Raw genomic sequence first — 20,767 nt, forward strand, 5'->3', positions numbered from 1 at the left:
ATAGGTTATTTTAGTCATTTTGCATTGGCCAAGTCAATCCCCAAACCTAAAGCCCATAGAGTGCGACAGAGTAGTAACCCTAAAAAGACGGACGTTGCCACTATTGCAAAGGAAGGGGGGGGGGGACTTTCACATTGAAAACCCCCTCACACTCTACAACCCCCCCCCACACACATATATATATATATATATATATATATATATATATATATATATATATATATATATATATATATATATATATATATATATATATATATATTAGTTATTTTCACGACTTAAACCCGATAGCGTATGTAGATTACCCACTCAAAAGGAGATGAAAGTTGCCACATTGCGAAGGAAGTTGGGGGAAACTTTCACACTGAAAGGCCCCCAACAATACCCACCACACACACACACATCCGTTATTTTTACGAATTAAACCCAATAGAGTGTGCATTTTACCCACTCAAAAGGAGACGGAAGTTGCCACCATTGGAAAGGAAGTTTAGGGAAACTTTCACACGCAAAGTCCCCCACCCCCCGCCCCGACTATACCCCCCTACACACACATTAGTTATTTTCACGACTCAAACCCAATAGAGTATGCATTTTACCCACTCAAAAGGAGACGGAAGTTGCCACCATTGCAAATAAAGTTGGGGGAAACTTTCACGCTGAAAGCCCCTCCCTTTCCGATTACTTATTTTTACGAATAAAACCCAATAGAATATGCATTTTACCCACTTAAAAGGAGACTGGTGGGAGTAAATGAGCAGGCGGGGTGGATTTAGAGGGTGGGTGGGTGGGGGGGGGGGGGGGTCATGTTTAAATGCCGTCTGTTTCATACATTATGCTGGGATTCACTGGTGAGTTCCAGCAGGTGGCAGGCACCGGATCCCACTGGGGGTCATTTTCACCTTTTTAACCTGAGTCGCCTGCTGACCTGCTTGAGGGGAATGGGGGGGATGAAATATACGGACGCCAAATGAGCGTGTGAGGTCCTCCGATGTGTGTGTCACGCTCGTCCGCCTGGCTCACTTCCTTTGCAGGTTTGCCTTCCCCGCCACCTTTTATGAGCGCGAGCTTCTCCGGGTTCTCACCTCGGGACACACTCGAGTGTCTAAATGTTTCCACTTGTGGAGGGGGGGGGGGAAGTGACACGCATTCGCTCACGCTGTGGGATGACCGCATGCCAAAAACGTAACCAGCCCGCAGACAAATAATGAATCGGCGTTTTGGTCTGTGTGCACCCGGGCGAGCTTAGCATGTGAAATGTCAAGTTGGTGTACTATGGCTGTGATTTGCGGCATGGAACTAAAAAAAAAAAAAAAAACAAAAAACAGGTTTTTGTTTAGTTTAGTTTTTTGAATGATCATCATATCGAGATCTGTGATGTTCAACATTGGGCGCTAGTACCAACGGTGTTACATCGGCCAAGTCAATCCCCAGACCTAAACCCCATAGAGGAGGCATTGAACTGTAAACTATATGACAGAATAGTAACCCTCAAAAGACGTAAGTTGCCACCATTGCAAAGGATGTTGAAGGAAACTTTCACACTGACAGTCCCCATGACCACACCCCCCTGCACACACACACACACGCACACACACACATTAGTTATTTTTATGACTTAAACCCGATAGAGTATGCATTTTCCCCACTCAAAATGAGACTGGCGGGAGTAAATGAGCTGGCGTTGGTGTCTATTGTGAGGGGGGAGGCACTAGTGGTATACAAATACAAATAAACTCGGGGTGTCCATCTCGCCACAAAATATGAGTCAATGTGTTTTTTTCGAGAGGGAGGATGAGGAAAAGAAATTGAAGGAGGTTTGGGTTTGAAAGCGGGATGATGCGATTCGGGTTTGACACGGTCGGATTACGATTTCAAGGCTGAGTTTGAGAAAGTACGCAATCACAATTTTGTTGTCATTTCACGTACAATCGAGACAACTCGTCAGTATTTTCGGGAGATCTCGTCAAGAAATGACCATTTTATTCGTATATGATATATTTGAAAGTGGGTCATTTGCTTTTTGTTGGGGTCATTGCATTTCCATTTCAAGCCCCATATATTTTATTTTTGTTTCCACAAATTGGTGTTTTTTTTCTTCAGATTTTCGCAATCCATTTATTCACTTTTTAATTATTTTTTTGGGTTGGATAAAGGATTCATTGATTTGCGTATTATGAAGACTCACGACTAATTTATACAAATGTTAATTATAATTATATATATATATATATATATATATATATATATATATATATATATATATATATATATATATATATATATATATATATATACAGTAAAGTCTCGTTATATCGATATTCAAGGGAGTCCGAAAAAATATCGATATAACCGGGACTATCGATATATCCGACCCTGTTTGCATGTAATTTTCTCCGCGCGTGCATAGAAATAGTATCGATATAACCAGGACTATCGATATATCCGATATCGATATAACGAGACTTTACTGTATATATATATTTCAGATCTATGTCAGATATATGTATATATATACATATATTTCAGATATACAGTAAAGTCTCGTTATATCGATATCGGATATATCGATAGTCCCGGTTATATCGATGCTATTTCTATGCACGCACGGAGAAAATTACATGCAAACCGGGTCGGATATATCGATAGTCCCGGTTATATCGATATTTTTTCGGACTCCCTTGAATATCGATATAACGAGACTTTACTGTATGTCAGATAATTTACATATATATTATGTAAATTATAATAGTCCAACTACAGGAATATGAACTGTGGCCATTGCTAGCTTGTTTAATATCATGTGTGGACCCCCCTAGTCTGTGTGGCTCCCAAATTTCCTCCAAAGACCACAGCAGGAAGCCATTTTTGTATTCTTTGACGCAATCGATCACTTCTCACATCAAAACGCCACTTCATTTCCAAGCATCTTAAAATCATTTACCTTGTGCCGATCACCGTGGGTGCCAAATACCCACACTAGAACATTTTTTTGTTATTTTTCTTCACAGTATCGATTACGATGGTTCATTTCTCGCACCAGACTGCTCCTCCATTTCCGGACTGTTTTATATCATTTCGTGCTAACCTAATCCCCGTGGGTGCCAATTTTGTCTGGAAAAAAAAAGAAAAACCACACCGGTAATTTGCGCCACACTTGTGCGTGACAATCAATCCAGGGCCAGAACCTCTGGTGCGGATCGATACCTCACCGCGCTGCCGGACCCGTGCCCCTGCATGCCATCATTAGCGTCGCTGACCTTGAAGTAAAATTCAATTTCCCGGGACCCCTGAACAAAAAAGCCACCACCAGATTCCGGCAGCCATTTTGAGTTTGCAGCCCAGGATATTACAGTTTAAGGAATTCCGTTTGAGGCGGTAATTATATGCGAGTCCCTTTTGTGAGGTAAATAAAAGTTCCTGAAACGCGGGCGGGATGCTTCTCAGATTCAATTAGGGCGTTTTTGAGAGATTCTCCAGGGACGCTTGGGCAGCGAGGACCAGAGAGCCAGAAGTCTCATTACGGCGATCTGAGTCGCCGCGTTGGACGATATAAAGGGGACGGACCCCATTAATACCGCCTTGAATCCTTTTTTTTGCCCTCTTGCTCCAATCACGATATGTCGGCACAAGTTAAGATAAAAGCATCTGAAGCTTCGGTGGCCCCCACGACGAGACTGAGACTGCTACTTGCTTGTCGTCGGAATCAAAGTGAATGTCGGAGTGGCTGCCGGCTCGGCGGGTTAAGCTGTGGGATTGGCGCCTGCACTTTGAAGTCATTTATAAGGGGGTAGGGGGTGGCCGGGTTGGAATTGGGGGTGTAGGAACAGTGGAGATGGCTAGCTGTTTGTGTACGCGTGTACGTGTGTGCATGTATATATGTGTATGTGTGTCTGTGCCTGTGTCTGTGTATGTGTGTCTTTGTGTCTGTATGTGTATGTGTATGTGTATGTGTATGTGTATGTGTATGTGTATGTGTATGTGTGTCCCTGTGTCTGTTTGTGTGTGTGTGTCTGTCTGTTTCTGTAAATGTGTGTGACTGCGTGTGTGTGTGTGTGCTTGTATGTCTGTGCCTGTGCCTGTGTCTATATCTGTTTATATATATATATATATATATATATATATATATATATATATATATATATATATATATATATATATATATATATATGTGTGTGTGTGTGTGTGTGTGTGTGTGTGTGTGTGTGTGTGTGTGTGTGTGTGTGTGTGTGTGTGTGTGTTAGTGCCTGTGTGTGTCTATCTGCCTGTGTCTATCTGCCTGTATCTGCCTTTGTATGTGTGTATGTCTGCGTGTCAGTGCTGTGTCTGTATCTGTGTGTGTGTGTGTGTGTGTGTGTGTGTGCGTGTGTGTGTGTGTGTGTGTGTGTGTGTGTGTGTGTGTGTGTGTGTGTATCTTTGTTGAACAGCGGTGGGACACCCCAAGGGCCCAAATCTCTTGACAAAGAATTGAACTCGCTTTGAAAATCTTTCATTCGGTTCAAAAATGATTAAACGAGAACGTGAGCGTATTCGCATGACGCTGTCCGCTCGATTCCGGTTTCTGACAGGCGACGTCACCGCCCCCCCAGCCCAAAAACACTGTAGGTTAAATAAACGTAAAAAAATCCCCCCAACGCACGTCAACTTCCCCCATCAGCTTAAATCAGACACCATTTGCGCACACGTTTGGCCATGAAATATTCAGGATGCTTGAAATCCGATCATATCGCAACCGCCTCCCGTTCCAGACGAGCGTGAAATATGCACGTCGTCGCCACAGACGTGTAAATGCCTGCATTTAATGGATTTCTTAATTGTTTAAGTGTCTCTCATGGAGTCGTTACCCAAACATCGAGATCTTTATCACGTCAGTCTACGAAAGCATCCTTTTGTGTCGTCGGTTCATCTGTCTGGCCGCTTTGCGTGTGCGATGGTTTCAAATGATCAAAACGAGGTTTTTTTTGTAGTCGCAGCAACTCATTTCCTCGGCCAAGCTTTAATATAGGGGAAGCAACAGCCTCCACTTCCTCTTCCTGTTTGCCAGACATGATGGATGGTCCCCAGGTGAAATTGGACTTGGCTTGGCTTTTGACACTTCACGTGAACGTGAATAACAACGGCGACGAGTCCTTTAGATGATAGCAGGGTTTCGTGTTCGCAGCTCGCGCATTCCTGCACGTTTTCTGGCCGCTGGGATCCGCAAATCCGGCTCAGATGGGGAATGTAACCGGCCTGCTTGGAGAGCTCGAACACAGCGCTGCCTGGTATTGTCCTGAAATCTTTGTTCTTTGCTTGGAGAATCTGGTTTCATATTGAGAAGATTACGGGGTACTTTACAGCCCTTTTGCAGCCAGTTATATGTCTCGTAGGATGGCTTTACACTGCGTTTCAAGTGACACAATTCAGATGGATTTTTTTAAACATATTTTAAAACATTTTTTGGTCTTTTGTTGGACAGTTGTGGTAAGGAGTGAAATGTGTCCTTGGGTAATTCTAGTTCTTTCCGACTTGATCTTGGTTTTCCTCCCTGGTGCTTTCTACTATCTTTGTCACTGCTTTATTTCCTGTATATGATAGCTGTCCATGTTAAGCGCTTTGTCACAGCTTCAGCTGTTGTTAAAGGACAAGCGACACCTCCGGACAAGTTGTGTCCATAATTTGTAAAATTACTTCAAATGACTTCTACTGAGCGCATTTTACAAAGAATACACCGCATATAGCTATATTTTACGTTTTAAGACTCACGCTGAATATTCAGAAAGCATATTCTCCGAATCTGAACTCTCTGATGAAGCCATTGTTTTCACTCGAGACCGGGGCGTGTGACCAGTAGTGACGTCACGAACAAGGAGGTGGGACTTTCTGAATCTGCCCAGTTCCAAGCTTATTTTGTGGCAGTTTTGGGACACTTTAAGTCATTTTTATTGGTGTTTTGCATTTGATTAAAAATATCAGCCCGCGTGTTTTGGGTATTTTAGATGCTATAAAATGTTTTTTCTGGTGTCAGTTAGGAAACAAAAAAAATGGTGTCGGTTGTCCTTTAAAGCACAGTATAAATCAATATCTATTGTATTGTATTGTATTGTATTGTATTGTATTGTATTGTATTCTTTGATTTAACATATGTCTGAGGGTTTTTTGTAATGTTTCTTTTTTGAGCCTCACGTAGCGAATAAAAACAGTCAAGCTAGACAGCATCTATTCATATTATATATGATGGGAGTTTCCTATTTCAAAATAAAATTATCCCGAATGAAACAACACCAATGTCTTGGTTCACATTTATTTTAGCAACACTACGGCAGATTTGACTCGTTTTCCGCCCCACGGAGAATCGAATGGTCTAATTATGGTTTACGTTGATGTGACAAACATTTGCCATGAACATCGAAGCGTCGTGCTGAAATCACGTTTAATCGCTTATTCGGGAGGCTAAATACCTTCAAATTAATGACGCGGACATCGTGGAATAGCGATTCGTGGCTTGCCGATACGCGAACACATGCAAAGCGGTGGGAAAGAGGCGTCAACTCAAAGGTAATTGAAGAGTCGGTCACGACTGACACTGCACACTGACACTGACACTGACACGTTGACACTATTCCAGTTTATTATTGTTCTTTATCATAAAAAAATCTGAATAATCGATTTCTCAATTGAGTTTTTAGTACGGTGTTTGGTTTTCAAAATAGAGCATGACCCTGGTAATCAAAACAAATGAATTAATTCTGGTTTGAGTAAGGAGTGAAATGTTTCCTTGGCTAAATCGAGTTCTTTAAAAATATATACATCCGATTGTATTTCCTCCATGTCATTGTATTGCACTTCAAGTTTGGTGTTTATCCAAATTTGGTTTGGTTCAGGCCTTGGCAAAGGTCACAAGCTCGATTGTTGGCCATGCCTTGCTTGACTCTATGGTCTGATTCCACCGAATCTAATATCAGGGGAATTATTCCCCGAATTCCTGCATACCATGTAACCTGCTCGTAACCTCCTCGCTCCAGCTTGAATTCATTTGGGGCTCAAGTTCAGGATCGCGAGGCGCTGAGGATTTGGCGTGCGGCAGCTTTTTTTTTAGACTGCCTAGTGGCGGATTTGCGAGCTGTGAGAAAAGCGACTGTCCGCCTGATATTGCCATGCCGGTGCATCTGCTGTCCGGCGTCGTTTTTAAAAACGGTCCGCCAGCGACGTACTACTTTTCTCTTATCTGGAACCACATCCTTTTTAGGGGGCTTGGGGCAAATTCTTATTTGTAAGTCAATAAAAATGTGTCTGTGGGGGGAAAAGAATCACCTTGATGAAGTACTGGCGAGCTGTCATGTGGCTAACAAAGCGTGCAATCCTTCCAGCGAAAAACTGGAGCCTGACCTTGCTGCCCAAATCATAACCATATGAACGCAAGAATTTCCACCTGAAGAGGACGTGCACTCTCACTCTCTCCCATCCATCTCCCGGGGTGAGGCATTAAGCAGTGATAACAGAAAACAGGTTACAAGGGGAAGGAGGTGTGCAGAGGGCCGTGGGGGTGGGTGGGGGATGAGCAATGTGGCGTCCAGAGGCCAGCAAGTGGAGAATTTGTCCTGAACGATATGACCGAAAATGGACATTTTAGGCACGGCGATTTTGCGACTGCTGTAATGCGACTTTCTCCGAAGATTTCTTTGTCCAAAGAACAAGATGAGCCAGGATTTACGGTGCAGGCTCATTTATAATCTAAAGCACAGGTGTCAAAGTCATGGTCCAGGAGCCAAATCTGGCCCACCACATGATTTTATTCGGCCCACGAAAGTGAATCAAACTTGTGAAATTCCATAATGTTTGCTCAAGTCTGCACAAAAAAAAAATAATATTGTACCATGTAAACCACAAAAATAGTCATTGTTTTTGACTTCAGATTTGAAAACAAGTGATTCATTAATTTATTGTGTGTTCTGTATGTAATATGTGGAGGAGATGACACATTCTTATGGTTTCACCAAATTTATAACGGCCCCCGAGAGGAAACCGTAACTACAATGTGGCCCCTGGCAGAAAATGACTGACACCCTTGATCTGAAGACGGCTCTTTTTGAATGTTCTGAACACGTTCACTCATTCACTGCCATTCCCAAATTTATTTGGGAATTGAAACGCATGACGTGGCGCACCATTCCCAAATTGGTTTCGGGTTTGGTTTTTTTCTTGCTGGGGGTGCCGATAAAGCCTGGTCAGACCTCTGACAATGTTTTTCTCTTCCACGAAGGGGCAGCATTTGCCTTATGTCTATTTTAGCGCTTTGTTACAGCTTCAGCTGTTTTTAAAGCGCTATATAAATCAATGTATATTGTATTGTATTTTGTACAGCCGCCCCCATTTCAAGCTCACATAACTCCAGACCGATACAGCTTAGGAATTAACTCTTTTTTTTTTGATGAAAGAAGCGAGTCTAAGGTTTCTTACGATGAATTGAATGTTTATGTAGTCCTAAAACTACATATTCTGTGGGTCCTGCAATTTGAGTGACAATGACAAAAACCCTGGCACTGAAGTGGACACATTTTAGCTTATCGTCTGGCAGTGAATGGGTTAACCATTGCAGGGACAGCAGTTACTCCAGTGGACAGATAATCATTTTATTATGGTTAATGAAAGATTATAAAAAAAAAATAATATTTGTTTTTGTGGGTGGGTGCCAAACCCCGTTGCTAACAGGACCGTTTTCCCCTTTTTTAAGTAATTTGCTTCAGGGCTCAGTTCTTTTGGACAGTATACTTACTGTACAGCATCTGGATTTATGTTGTGCCGCCAATGTGTGTCATTACATAAACCGCATTCATGTTTAACGCATGTTAAAAAAAATTCCCCCCTCAGTCGACTTGTGTGAGTTAATGGTTAGTAGACACCCTCGTGTGGAGGCATGCGGCAGTGAGTGTTGGCGGGCCAAAGTGATTCTGCGGCCGTGTGCGCCTGATAGTTTGAATAAGCATTCCTCCGAGTGTGTGTGCAATTAGGGTTAGGACTGTGTGTGTGTGTGTGTGTGTCTACAGTGTGTGCGCGCAATGCTGGGAGTTGTTAGCGGTTCCATCTGGGTCTCCTGGAAGCCGTGTGGAGTCACGAAAACCGCATCTCATGAAAAGCGGAGGCAGCCCAATGTTCTACAAGGACAGAACATTACTGGGAATGTCGCTCAGGAAAAAGCCTGGGACCCAGGCCCGCATGCCGACTCCTCGGGCCCCGTTCCATTCCCCTCCCTGCCTCCCGCGCATCTTATTTTTCATCGGGTGAGGGATTAGGAAGAGGAAGACATAATAGAGAGTGTGGGAGACAGAGCGGAGTGGGAGGGGGGGGGGGGGGCGCTGATGACATTTCCATCTGTGAGCAGCCAACGGTGGAGGGGAGCGGCGACAGGCTGGCCTAAGAGTGGGATGAGGGTCAAAGCGGGCTGGTTGCCTTTAAGGGATGGAAGGGGGGGGGGGGGGGGCATGTTGGCCCGTGAAAACAAGTATGACAGTCAGGATGACAAGGATGAAGAGTCGAAAGATAGACAGTCGTGACAGCGGTGCCAAAGTGAAGTGGCATTGTTCCTAAATTGTCCCGATTTGAACTGCTGGGAAGCCTTCATTGACATATGCAAATGTGTGAAGAACAAAAAAAAAACATTAAAAAAGCAGAAACAAGACATTACATGCACAATTTTCTATTCATCACATCTGCGCCAAAACGCACCAAACTGTATGTGGATCATGCGGACATGACCTTAAAATCTAACCGGGTGGATGGACAGATTCTGTAGTTCTGTATACTTCAATGATGGAGGGGGGTGGGGCGCATTTTTTTCTCCATTTTTATTTATTATTACTTTTTTTTATCAGTGCTACCAGGGGTGTGTTCACAGAGAGGGACAATAAGGACTTATTAAACTACGTGACAAAATGACTTGTAAAAATGGATAGTTTTTTTTCAATATGTGCCGGCCTGCAAATAGTGAAAACATCTTTGAAAGTGTTGGTAAAAAGGTTAGTAGCATTTAGTTTTTTTTAAGAGTATGTTTTTCACCAAAAAACTTGTCACACCCCCCAAAAAAAACCCAAACAAATTAAAATCTTGAAAAATGATTTGGAACAAAGTGAGGATGAATCTTGAATATGCAGGAGTCCGTTGTAATGCTGTGAAATGTAAATTTCTCCACTGCGAGACTAATAAAGGCAAATCCAATCCAATACAATCCAATACAATCCAATACAATAATTGACGAAATATGTTTTAATTTCACCCACTGAAAATAAAATGCAAAAAAAGGTGAGTCAAATTAAAAACATTTGTTCGTAAATTGCTTCAGTGCTATATTTTGTATTGGATTGGATTGGATTGGATGTACCTTGAGTCGTCTCGCAGTGGAGAAATTTACATTTCACAGCAGCAAAGTTATGAAAGGAAAGAAAGAAGTAGAAAAACAAATTACAGGAGCTGCTGTAAAGGAAGCCACTCTCGCGGCGCCATCTTGAAGTATGGAATGTACTGTATGTTTTAAGGACAACCAACACCATTTTTTGTTTCCTAATTGACATCAGAAAAAAGTTTTATAGCTTCTAAAATACCCAAAACACGCCGGCTGATATTTTTAGTGAAATGCAAAACGGCAATAAAAATTAGTTAATGTGTTCCAAAAGTACTTCACAATGACCTCAGAAATTGCGAGTTTCAGAAGGTCCCGCCCCCATGTTCATGCCGTCACGCCAGGACTTCTTGCCTTGCTCGAGAATCAAAACAATGGCTTCAGATTCATAGAAGATGCTTTCTTGTTACTCTTCCAGTTATGAATATGATTCAAATAGTTCTGAAGAGGAAAGCATAACTGTGTGCAATCAATTAAAGAATTCCTCCCGTATCAATGCAAGCCATCAGGACTCCAATGTAGCGTCCCAGAAAATGCACAAGATGGCGGCCAATCTCCGTTGGAAATGGGCTGATTTGTCTGCTGGAAATTTGTGTCAACAATGATCAAATAGTAGTTTTGGTGCAACACACAACGATTCATCAACACATTATTTATGTTTTCCGTCTAATTTCGCCATCAACGCGGATCAGCACGAAGTTTTCAGACCAAAGTACCCAAAATGCATTGTGTGTCACTTTCTCGGTTTGGGGCGTTCCAGACGTGACGTCTCGTCAGGCATCGTCATCAACTTGAAAACAAGACTTCCTGAATATTCAGCGAGAGTCTTAAAACAAAATATAGCTACATGCCGTGGAATCTTTGTAAAATACGCTCAGTAGAAGTCATTTGAAGTGATTTTACAAATTATGGACACAACTTGTCCGGCGGCGTCTGTTGTCCTTCAAGGCTTATATGAGTATGTTTAAGGTTTATATAATATGTGTGAGGCCTGTATACATAACCTGTATTTGTTTGTCCTGAAAAATCAACATTTCAGACAATATATGCTCTATCAAGATATGTACATGAAGAACTGGAGAGAATACTACATGTTAGAGAGAGAGAGAGCACTCACAGTGCCTCACCTCGGTATTAGCGGCGGAAAGTACCACTACTCAGAAAAGGGCGCACAATACAAAATCTAACTTCCAGCATCTCTGTCCGAACATTTTTCGACATACCTGCAAAAATCTCTGGATGTACTGTTATTCTTAACTTGAATGTTTGTAAATTGGGGAGTGTCATTCCCCGCAACAAAAATGTGTATGTATCGCTGTTCGTAACTTGAATATTCATAAGTAGGGGAGTGTCTGTATTTCCAATAAAATTGACAAAAAATTCCAATGCCCCCCCAAAAAAAAATATTCTGACACATTTTCTCAAGGATTAAGGGATTCTAGATGGATTAAATTTCAGACCTCAATTTTAGGGTGAGGAAAACAAAATTGACAATAATCATCACAACTCGTGTCACTCCAAAAACTGTACATGTGACTGAACAATATCATACTAACAAAAAAAAACCAATCATTTATTTTAATTGTTATTGATGCCTCGGATAATTCCTCCTCTTTTCCAAATCAAACTTCCATTCAGCAGAGTCATTAACGCTATTGATTAACGTCTGCACTATGAGCAGCCTATTACAAAGGTAAATTGCAGTGTTCCGCATATTTAGTCCCGCCGCCGTCCCACCGTCTGTCTGTTTACTTTTTGTTCAGCTGCAGGCGAAGTGTGCCGTGTTTAATTTCTTCAGTAAATTACCAGCTAAAAGGCCGTGATGGCACATGCTATTACTTGCCGCCAACAATAAGAGTTCCTTGCGGCGCCGGTGGTGCTAATAATTGTGATGATTTCGTGTCAAAGTTGCACGGTTTCAGCATTTCCACTCTCCTGTGTCATTATTTGTAAGCGGCATAAAAAGCCGATGAAGGAACTTTGATAAACTAGGTTATTACAATGTTGTAACACAGTCGTAAACATTCAAGTACAGTGAGACCACCACAGAAAAAAAAACAGAAAAAACCACCACAGGCTCGTGTTCAGCCAGAGAAGACACAAAAAATAAAATCACAGTAGAGGAGAAGGAGATCATTGAGAAACACGAACGAGGTGTGCGTTTGTGGCGTCACATGTGCACACCGCGGCTGTCATGTGAATCTCAGCCTGACACATCTCTCACGCTCTGTGTCACTTCCCTGAGAGTAACATTCTCCATTTCCACCATCGTCGCCGAAAAGCTTTACAGTGTAAAGCTTCTGCGACTCGTTGAAATGAAATGAAATTGAAGTGTCGCGAGCGGCGGCGCCGCCCCAGCTGTCAACTCGCACGTGACAATTTCGGCGTCATTAGTCACGTGAAAGCATCGACTAAATAACGCCTTTGTGTAAAGTTTACACAACACTGTAAAGCTTTTAGGCAAAGGATGGTGGAAATGAAGAATGTTACTCTCAGGGAAATGACACACAGTGTGAGAGATGTGTCAGGCTGAGATTCACATGACAGCCGCGGTGTGCACATGTGACGCCACAAACGCACACCTCGTTCGTGTTTCTCACATCGACTAAATAACGCCTTTGTGTAAAGTTTGTACAAAGGCGTTATTTAGTCGATGCTTTCACGTGACTGACGCGTTTTATTCCGCGTCCGTGGAATCATCGGACTCGCGCCTTTTGTTGTAATAAAATCTCTGCCAGCACCTACGGGACTCGAAGTGGATGCAGATGACATCGAGGAGCTTGTTGCTGACCATAATGAGGTCCTCAACACAGAGGATTTGATTTGTGCAAGCTTTGATTGAACAGTTCCATCCAGAAAAGGCTATGAGAATCATCAACATGATGAATGATAATGTGATGCCTCCGTTTCGTAAGACCTTACAAGTCAGAAAGCAACACGTGTCAATTAAGAGCCATCAACGACCATCACAAATGTGAATAAAGTGACTTTATTACACAGTGCAGTGTATTTCTTTCATTACAATAAAATAGCATATTTATTATACATAGAATAAGGTATGTTGTGTGTATATGGACGACTAAGAGCTTACACAGACATATGTTGTGTGTAGTTTTAAGGCTTATTTAGTTGAAAAGTATATTTTATGGAAACCTGGGAACGGATTATTCCCATTTTAATGGTTTCCTATGGGGAAAAATGTGATACACACTTTTTGGCTTACACACTCTGTCTGGGAAACAATTAAGTTCTTAAGTTGAGGTCTCACTGTACCTGTAGCAGAGTCACCTTATGTAAAGTCAATACTGTTACATATATCAATGTATGTTTTTTTATACTTTAATATGTTTTATATATTTCACTATGTACCGTTCTTTTTATGAAACGTTTTGTGCGGTTGTACATTTCAGTCTCCTGACATTTTCTTTTGTGCATAGAATACTTTGTTTTATCTTTGACCCACGCCCCCTTTCAATTTTCAGAATCATCCATCACGTTGCACTAGTATCATCATAAATAAATTGTAAAGAGGCACTATACAATTATATTAAGGTTACTGTTTAGAGACTTAATGGCTTGGGGGAAGAAGCTGTTTAAATGTCTGTTGGATTTGGTGCGCCTGACCGAGGGGAGTCGCTGGAAAAGGTGGTGGGCAGGGTGCGGAGGGTCTAGTAGCATTTTCCGTGCCCTTGTTTCGATTCTTGCAGTGTGCAAGTCCTCGAGAGTGGGTAAGGCGGTGCCAGAGATTTTTTCCGCCGTCCTAACTGTTCATTGAAATTGGATTTTGTCAATTTTTGTGGCGGCCAGAACCAAACCGTGATGGAGGAAGACAGTATTGATTCGATGATAGCCGTGTAGAAATGTCATAGCACCTCCTGTGGCAGGCTGCTGATGAAGATTGCAAATGTTCACATTGTGGGACTTTTAAAGGATTTCTGAATCTGATTCTGAATTATTGCCATACTCGCAGTCTTTCAATTGTTAATTGTGGGTGATTGCATGGAGATTATTTGCAAATTGTGGAGCTCCTTTTACGGAAGGAAAGTCAACATATTAGGAACGGCGTCAGAGATGATACGGTGCAGTAGTGTGCACCGTGTGTCTGCGTTTGGAGTGGATCTGCACATGCTTTAAGTCCCAGAAGCAGTTTTCCGTGCATATACTGCGCCCAGCCCCTCCCGACACCCCTCAATAATACCCCCCCCAAACCCTGTACTCCTCTCTCGCCATGCTGTTCCACTTACACTCTTGGAATAGAGCACCCTACTTGCATACTGATAAGCACATGTGAACACAACACGTATTCGCACACAGTAAGAAAACCACATGCACATGTCCGTTCGCTGCACACTAATTCATTCAGGAACACTTTGGGTTTCAGCACCAGAACCCTTTTGTGCAATTAGAGAGGAAGAAAGGGAGGAGGTGGGGTGTAAGTTTGCTGGCATGACATTTTTCTTTTCTGGACCTCTTTTCCCCTCTTCTTGAGTGTACGCCAAGGGGAATATAATGGAAGTGTGATGCGATAAAAAAATGGTCCAGTGGTTTAAATTTAAGGGACCACAATACATTTTTTGGTCTATTTCAAGAAAAAGAGGAAAGACAGATGGGTCAGGTCATTCATATATAAACTTCAAATGACAAATAAATCAGTTAATGGTTTTGGGACACGTATCCCAAACTGGCCCCAGTTCGCTCAGTAAGATACCAACGTAACTCATTCACTGCCAGATGATGTGCAAAAAGGTGTCCACTCCTGTGCCAGGGTTTTTGTCATTTTCACTCAAATTACAGGACCTGGAGATTTTTTAGTTTCAGGACGACATAAACATTCAATGCAGCGTAAGAAACCTTAGAGTGTCTTCCTTTATCAGATAAAAAAGAGTTAATTTCTAAGTTATATGGGTCTGGAGTTATCTGCGCTTGAAATGGGGGCGGCTGTATAAAATAGAATTTCAATATATACATAATGATTTATATAGCGCTTTAACAACAGCTGAAGCTGGAGCAAAGCGCTAACATGTACAAAAGGCAAATGCTGCCCCCTCGTGGGATGGAAAAACAAAGCCAGAGGTCTGATCGGAGCATGACCCGCACACCCTTACTCAAGAAAAAACAAAACCCGAACAAATTTGGGAATGGCGCTCCACGTCATGCTTTTCAATTCCTGAATGGAAGTGAATGAGTGAAATGCGATTTCAATCGGACAAAAGTGTTCATTTTCACCATTTTCTGGTCACTTGGTTCCATGGAACTAATGCCAGGAAGGACCGTACCAAGAAGTGTGTTGAGGAGCTTCATATTAGCTTTGATAAATGTAAATATTTTTTTTTGAGGGCACGTCAATTACAGCGCTCAATATTTTTGTAAACAAAAAAAAAGCTAATACCAAATGCTTGGTAGGGCACGTAAAAAAAAAAAAATCACTTGTACTTTGCCCAAGCCATGTTTTGGCGGCCCGTTCTCTGACCTGCAGTATGTAGCCCCGCACGTAGTCCCGCAGGGTCCATCCCAGGCCGTGCAGGATGTGTAGAACCTCTTCCTGCTTGAGCACGGAGAACAGACGATCTAGGAGAATCTTGAGCCGCACCGGCACCGCCTGCGTGCCATAGAGCATCAGGCTGCTGATGTCAAACACCACGTTGGACTGCACGATCTCCACTTGCGTCGGGTGGTACAGGTGCTGCGTGCTCAGCTTGTCCAGGGCTGTGCGCACACATATACCCAAAAAAATAGACAATAAATAAATGAATAATAATTGACTGAGTCATCAGGTTGTATCTCATCGTCATAAGTTCTCCACTGGCCGGGAGGAGTCTTGACCCGCAAATGGGGCATTCAAGAAAAAAAGATCCATGTTTGTTTTGATATGTGTCGCTATGGATACATATGAGATTGATATACACATTCAAAAGAGGCCAGGCTATGAAAATAAAAATCTGAATGGTGGTATTTACGTTGACATGAAAAAATAGATTCTGTACATTGATACTAAAAATAAGCCGAACTAACCCGCTTTAAAACGGTGCAATGCTCGCCTGTGATGTGTTCCGTTCACATTTGAAAAGCGCAACTCCCAAATTTGTTCAGGTTTTGGGTTTTCTTGCTGGGTTTCCGATAAAGCACTGGTCAGACATCTGGCAATCTTTTTCCCTTTCACCAGGGGGAAGCATTTACCCTTTTGTCCATGTTAACGCTTTGTTCCAGGTTCAGCTGTGTAATCAATATGTATGTATTGGATTGGATTGGATTTGCCTTTATTAGTCTCGCAGTGGAGAAATTTACATTTCACATATTGTATTGCATTTTATATAGCCATCCCCATTTCAAGCTCAGATAACTGCCGACCCATATAACTTCAAAATTAACTCATTTTTTTCTGATGAAGGATGAGAGTCTAGGTTTTCTTACACTGAATTGAATGTTTGTATAGTCCTAAAACTCAATATTCTGTGGGTCCTGAAATTTGAGTAAAAATGACAAAAACCCTGGCACTGCAGTGGACACATTTTTCCACATAGTCTGGCAGTGAATGAGTTAAACTTGACTTCAGATTTCAAAAAAAGTCAGCGACCAATTTGGTGTGTATATGTGAGAAAAGACTAATGTGCCCTATGCAAGAAAAAAATGTTGGCCCTCCTGCAAGATTAGCCTTCAGTCTATTGTGGATCACGACTTGATAAGCACATCGTTTTCGTGGAGTAGTTTATGAACTGTTTCACTCGCGATTGTGTTCTATACAACAATAAGCAAGTTTGTTGATCGCGAATTGTTATTTTGTAACTGAATCAAAAAAGTTGAATACAACTTTAAAATGAGGGAACATTAAGTTAACACCGACCCCGTGAGCAGCAATCTTAATTTTTTTTCAGTTTATATAGCAATCAAAGTGTATTTGTCCATCTCGCTCCATTATGTTGCTGTTGACTTTGGGGAGAGGTGAATAAAAAAACCCCACAACAAATCACAAGATTTCGGGTGCATTGAGCCTGACTAATATAAATCGGGGGAAAACCAAATCCTTAAGCGAGTCTGTGACCTCAGTCAACTCTCCGTTCTAACCGTCCTCTCTCTTCTCTCCATCCTGCTGTCTCACCCCCCCACCCCCAACTCCCCTCTCTCATCGCTACTCTTACCCGCCCCCCTGCGCCTGTCTGGGTGACACCTGGCCCGGTCTCGCTTTCTCTGATCCCGGGACCAGGGGCCTCGCCTGACGACGCCTCGCCGGCAGACACGAACGTAATAAAAAATGAAGAAGTGCTTGTCAGAGTGGCTGCCAATGCTGACATGAAATGAAAAGTTGAGGGAGGGCTAGAAGGGGGGGGGGGGTCCGCCCGCCATGGGGTAGAATGGGGCGGGGGGTTGCGGACGCCTGACACTTCAACGGGGAGAGGCTGGGAAATATTCGCCCAGGTCCTCATGTTGATTCACCGAGAGAGCCCCATGGCTCGCTATAGTGAGTCAAACAGGTGTTTTCTTTTATCCGGCTTTCTTCCACGCCTTTTTCGCTTTGTACTTTTAGGTTCTTTGTTTTTTTTATTTTGTTTTGATTTTATTACACCTATGTGAAGTGCTAAAGTGCGGCTTTTGGGGTGGGGTGTTGTGGGGGGGTTCATCCAAGATGCAGAAACAAAGCTTAGCAGAAGAGTGCACAGGCGAATGTTTTTGTGTTGTTTTTGTTTTGAAGTCACATTTTTTTGCCACAACTTATTTTTACACTTTGATGACAGTTAAGAGTTTTGAAAATGCTATATGTTGACACTCGCAATCAAGAAAAAGTTTAGTTGTTTTTTAGGTTTTATATATATATATATATATATATATATGAAAATTAAGCCTTATAATAAGCACTATTTTCATAATACACACCCACCACGGCCGGTCCATCAAGCACAAGACCTTCGGATCTGGCGGAGTGATCTTCGGCGGAAGCACACGACCGAACAGCGCTCCAGCCGGCGCTACTTTCCACACCCCTTTTCCACACCCCGTTTTAGGACTACATAAACATTCAATGCAATATAAGGAACCTTAGACTCTCTTCTTTCATCAGAAAAAAGAGGTGTTTCTTAAATTATATGGATCTGGAGTTATATGAGCTTGAAATGAGGGCGGCTGTCCAAAATACAAAGCCATACAGACATATTGGTTTATATAGCGCTTTAACAACAGCTAAAGCTGGAACAAAGCACTAACATGAACAAAAGGCAAATGCTGCCCCTTGTGGAACAAGAAAACATTGCCAGAGGTCTGACCAGCGCTTTATCAGCAAGAAAAAACAAAAACCAGAAGAAATTTGGGAATGACGCTAGACATTGACGCTATACATTTGATTGACAGCTAATGTTGCATGTTGCAGCTTTTTAATTGGCTTTTCTCTCCATATATTTCAAATGCAGAGCAATTAGTCAATTTTAATTTGTGCTTCAAAATTTCCACCGTGAACCAGTTTTGGAGGATTGTTTCGCGTTTTTGCACAAAGTGAATAAAAATGAACTTACCGTGAGCTACCCAGCCATGTTTGCAGTGGTCGCATGTGCGCAAGTGAATCTTGCCCGGTTGGAAGCACTCACATGTGCAGTTGACCAGCGTGCAGCGAATTGCCTGCAGAGGAGGGAACAAACAAATCCGCATGATTAATTCATTTTTTGTTGATGTTGCCAAAATTTTTAAAAAAAGTTCTCCAAATTAAAAAACTAACAAAACGTTGACACAGTGTAACAAAACACGACTGTAACAACAAATTTCCATGACAACAAATATTGACTAAATCAGTACTTTTTGTATAATTCTAGAAGGAAAGCCAATGATAAAGGATGAATTTACATGACTATCATTGAAATCGTAGCCGATGCTAACTAGCACTTTCTGGTGAAATTGCTGGAAAAATTCCACGTATATCCTGACCAAAAAAATTGTGGAAGTGTGTGCAATTAGGACGATTTGGGCGCATTCTCACTCGAACAAATCTTACAGGCCTTCCCGGCGTAGGAATGGAACACTACAGCAAAACGGATCAGCCATCCGGCACATGCACAGCTGCTACGTTTTGCAGCCGGCCTCTTTTCATCAGTGGAATCTTGACGGTCTGGTGAGTGGCTCACGCTTATCAAAATCTTTATGAATTTACGATCTTCGACCGTGAGAATCATGCAAGTCGCAGAACGGTGGCGGGTCAGAGTCCAGCGTCTGTTCAATCTGACAATGTGGGTTTCACAATGTCCCGGGTTGGTCGATGAGAGAGGATCGGGAGGAGGGTTGACCTTTATGTTGCATAGATATCATAGTTCAGCACTTTTATGCACGTTCTGTTTTGACAACATGAACGACTTGGAAGGGGTGGATGAATATGGCCCAATTCGGGATGTAAAAACTACTACTTTCCACCATGTTGACACAGTTGGACAGATGAGAGCATTTTTAAGTCATTCACTTCCATTCATGAATTGAAAATATGACGTAGAGCGCCATTCCCGAATTTGTTCGGGTTTTGTTTTTTCTTGTTTGGGTGCCGATAAAACGCTGGCCATGGCCTCTGGCAGTATGTTTTCCTTTCCACAAGGGGCAGAATTTCCCTTTGTTCCATGTTAGCGTGTTGTTCCAGTTTCAGCTGTTGTTAAAGCGCTATATAAACCAATATGTATGTATTGCTTTGTATTTTGGAAAGCCGCCCTCATTTTAAGCTCATATAACTCCAGACCTATATAATTTAGAAATTAACTTTTTTTCTGATGAAAGAATATAGTGTAAGGTTTCCTACGCAGAATTGAATGTATATGTAGTCGATATTCTGTGGGTCCTAGAATTTGAGGGACAATGCCAAAAACCGTGGCACTGGAGTGGACACATTTTTGCATGTCTTGCAGTGAATAAGTTAAGGACTTTGGGTTAAGCAAACACTGCATTGGCCTTTTGCTAGCTATCTTATGTTGCTTGTCATCACTAACTGGTGTCTTTTACAAAGTTGCTATCCTCTTTCTCTTCAGTTGGGAACTTGGAGTTCAGTTGGAAAATGTGAACAATGAATCAACATGAAGACATTGTCTGAAATATACTGTACGCTCTACGCCGTTAGCAGATTGTTGGCTTTTGTGCTAATTAGCGACACATGCGGCAGGCCTACCGTTAGCAGCGACAGATGCAGACAAACAAATGAAAATATCAAGTGCACCTCCGCCATTTACAAGCCTGCGTCTGACAGCTGATGAGATAGTTAAGGGCCGTCTAATATGGCAATTAGAGCGTGGCATTATCTGCGGGGCTGCCGCTGCTGTGACAAGGCGCCCCTCTCATCACCGACTTATTACGCCAGCTAGCAGCAAGCGCTCATATCTGGGCCATTAAGCAGACTGCGGCATTAAGGCACATTAAAGTAGCGAGGAGGCACTAAGG

At 42.3% G+C, this 20,767-nt stretch overlaps 1 protein-coding gene across 5 annotated transcripts in view; it reads right to left on the reverse strand.

Moving 5' to 3' along the window:
* bnc2 (basonuclin zinc finger protein 2) overlaps nucleotides 1–20,767 on the reverse strand; it is a 198,274-nt gene that overhangs the window by 39,367 nt on the left and 138,140 nt on the right. For all 5 annotated transcript variants that reach the window (XM_089006380.1, XM_089006381.1, XM_089006379.1 and 2 more), the window contains 2 exons: nucleotides 18,877–18,979; nucleotides 15,846–16,081 (listed from right to left, as the gene is read on the reverse strand). In XM_089006380.1, coding sequence (XP_088862506.1) covers nucleotides 15,846–16,081; nucleotides 18,877–18,979 — 339 coding nt within the window. The remainder of the gene's footprint in view (nucleotides 1–15,845; nucleotides 16,082–18,876; nucleotides 18,980–20,767) is intronic.

The sequence above is a fragment of the Hippocampus bargibanti genome, linkage group LG10 (assembly GCF_051943395.1).
Source record: "Hippocampus bargibanti isolate YZ-2025 linkage group LG10, ASM5194339v1, whole genome shotgun sequence".
Classification (NCBI taxonomy): Eukaryota; Metazoa; Chordata; class Actinopteri; order Syngnathiformes; family Syngnathidae; genus Hippocampus; species Hippocampus bargibanti.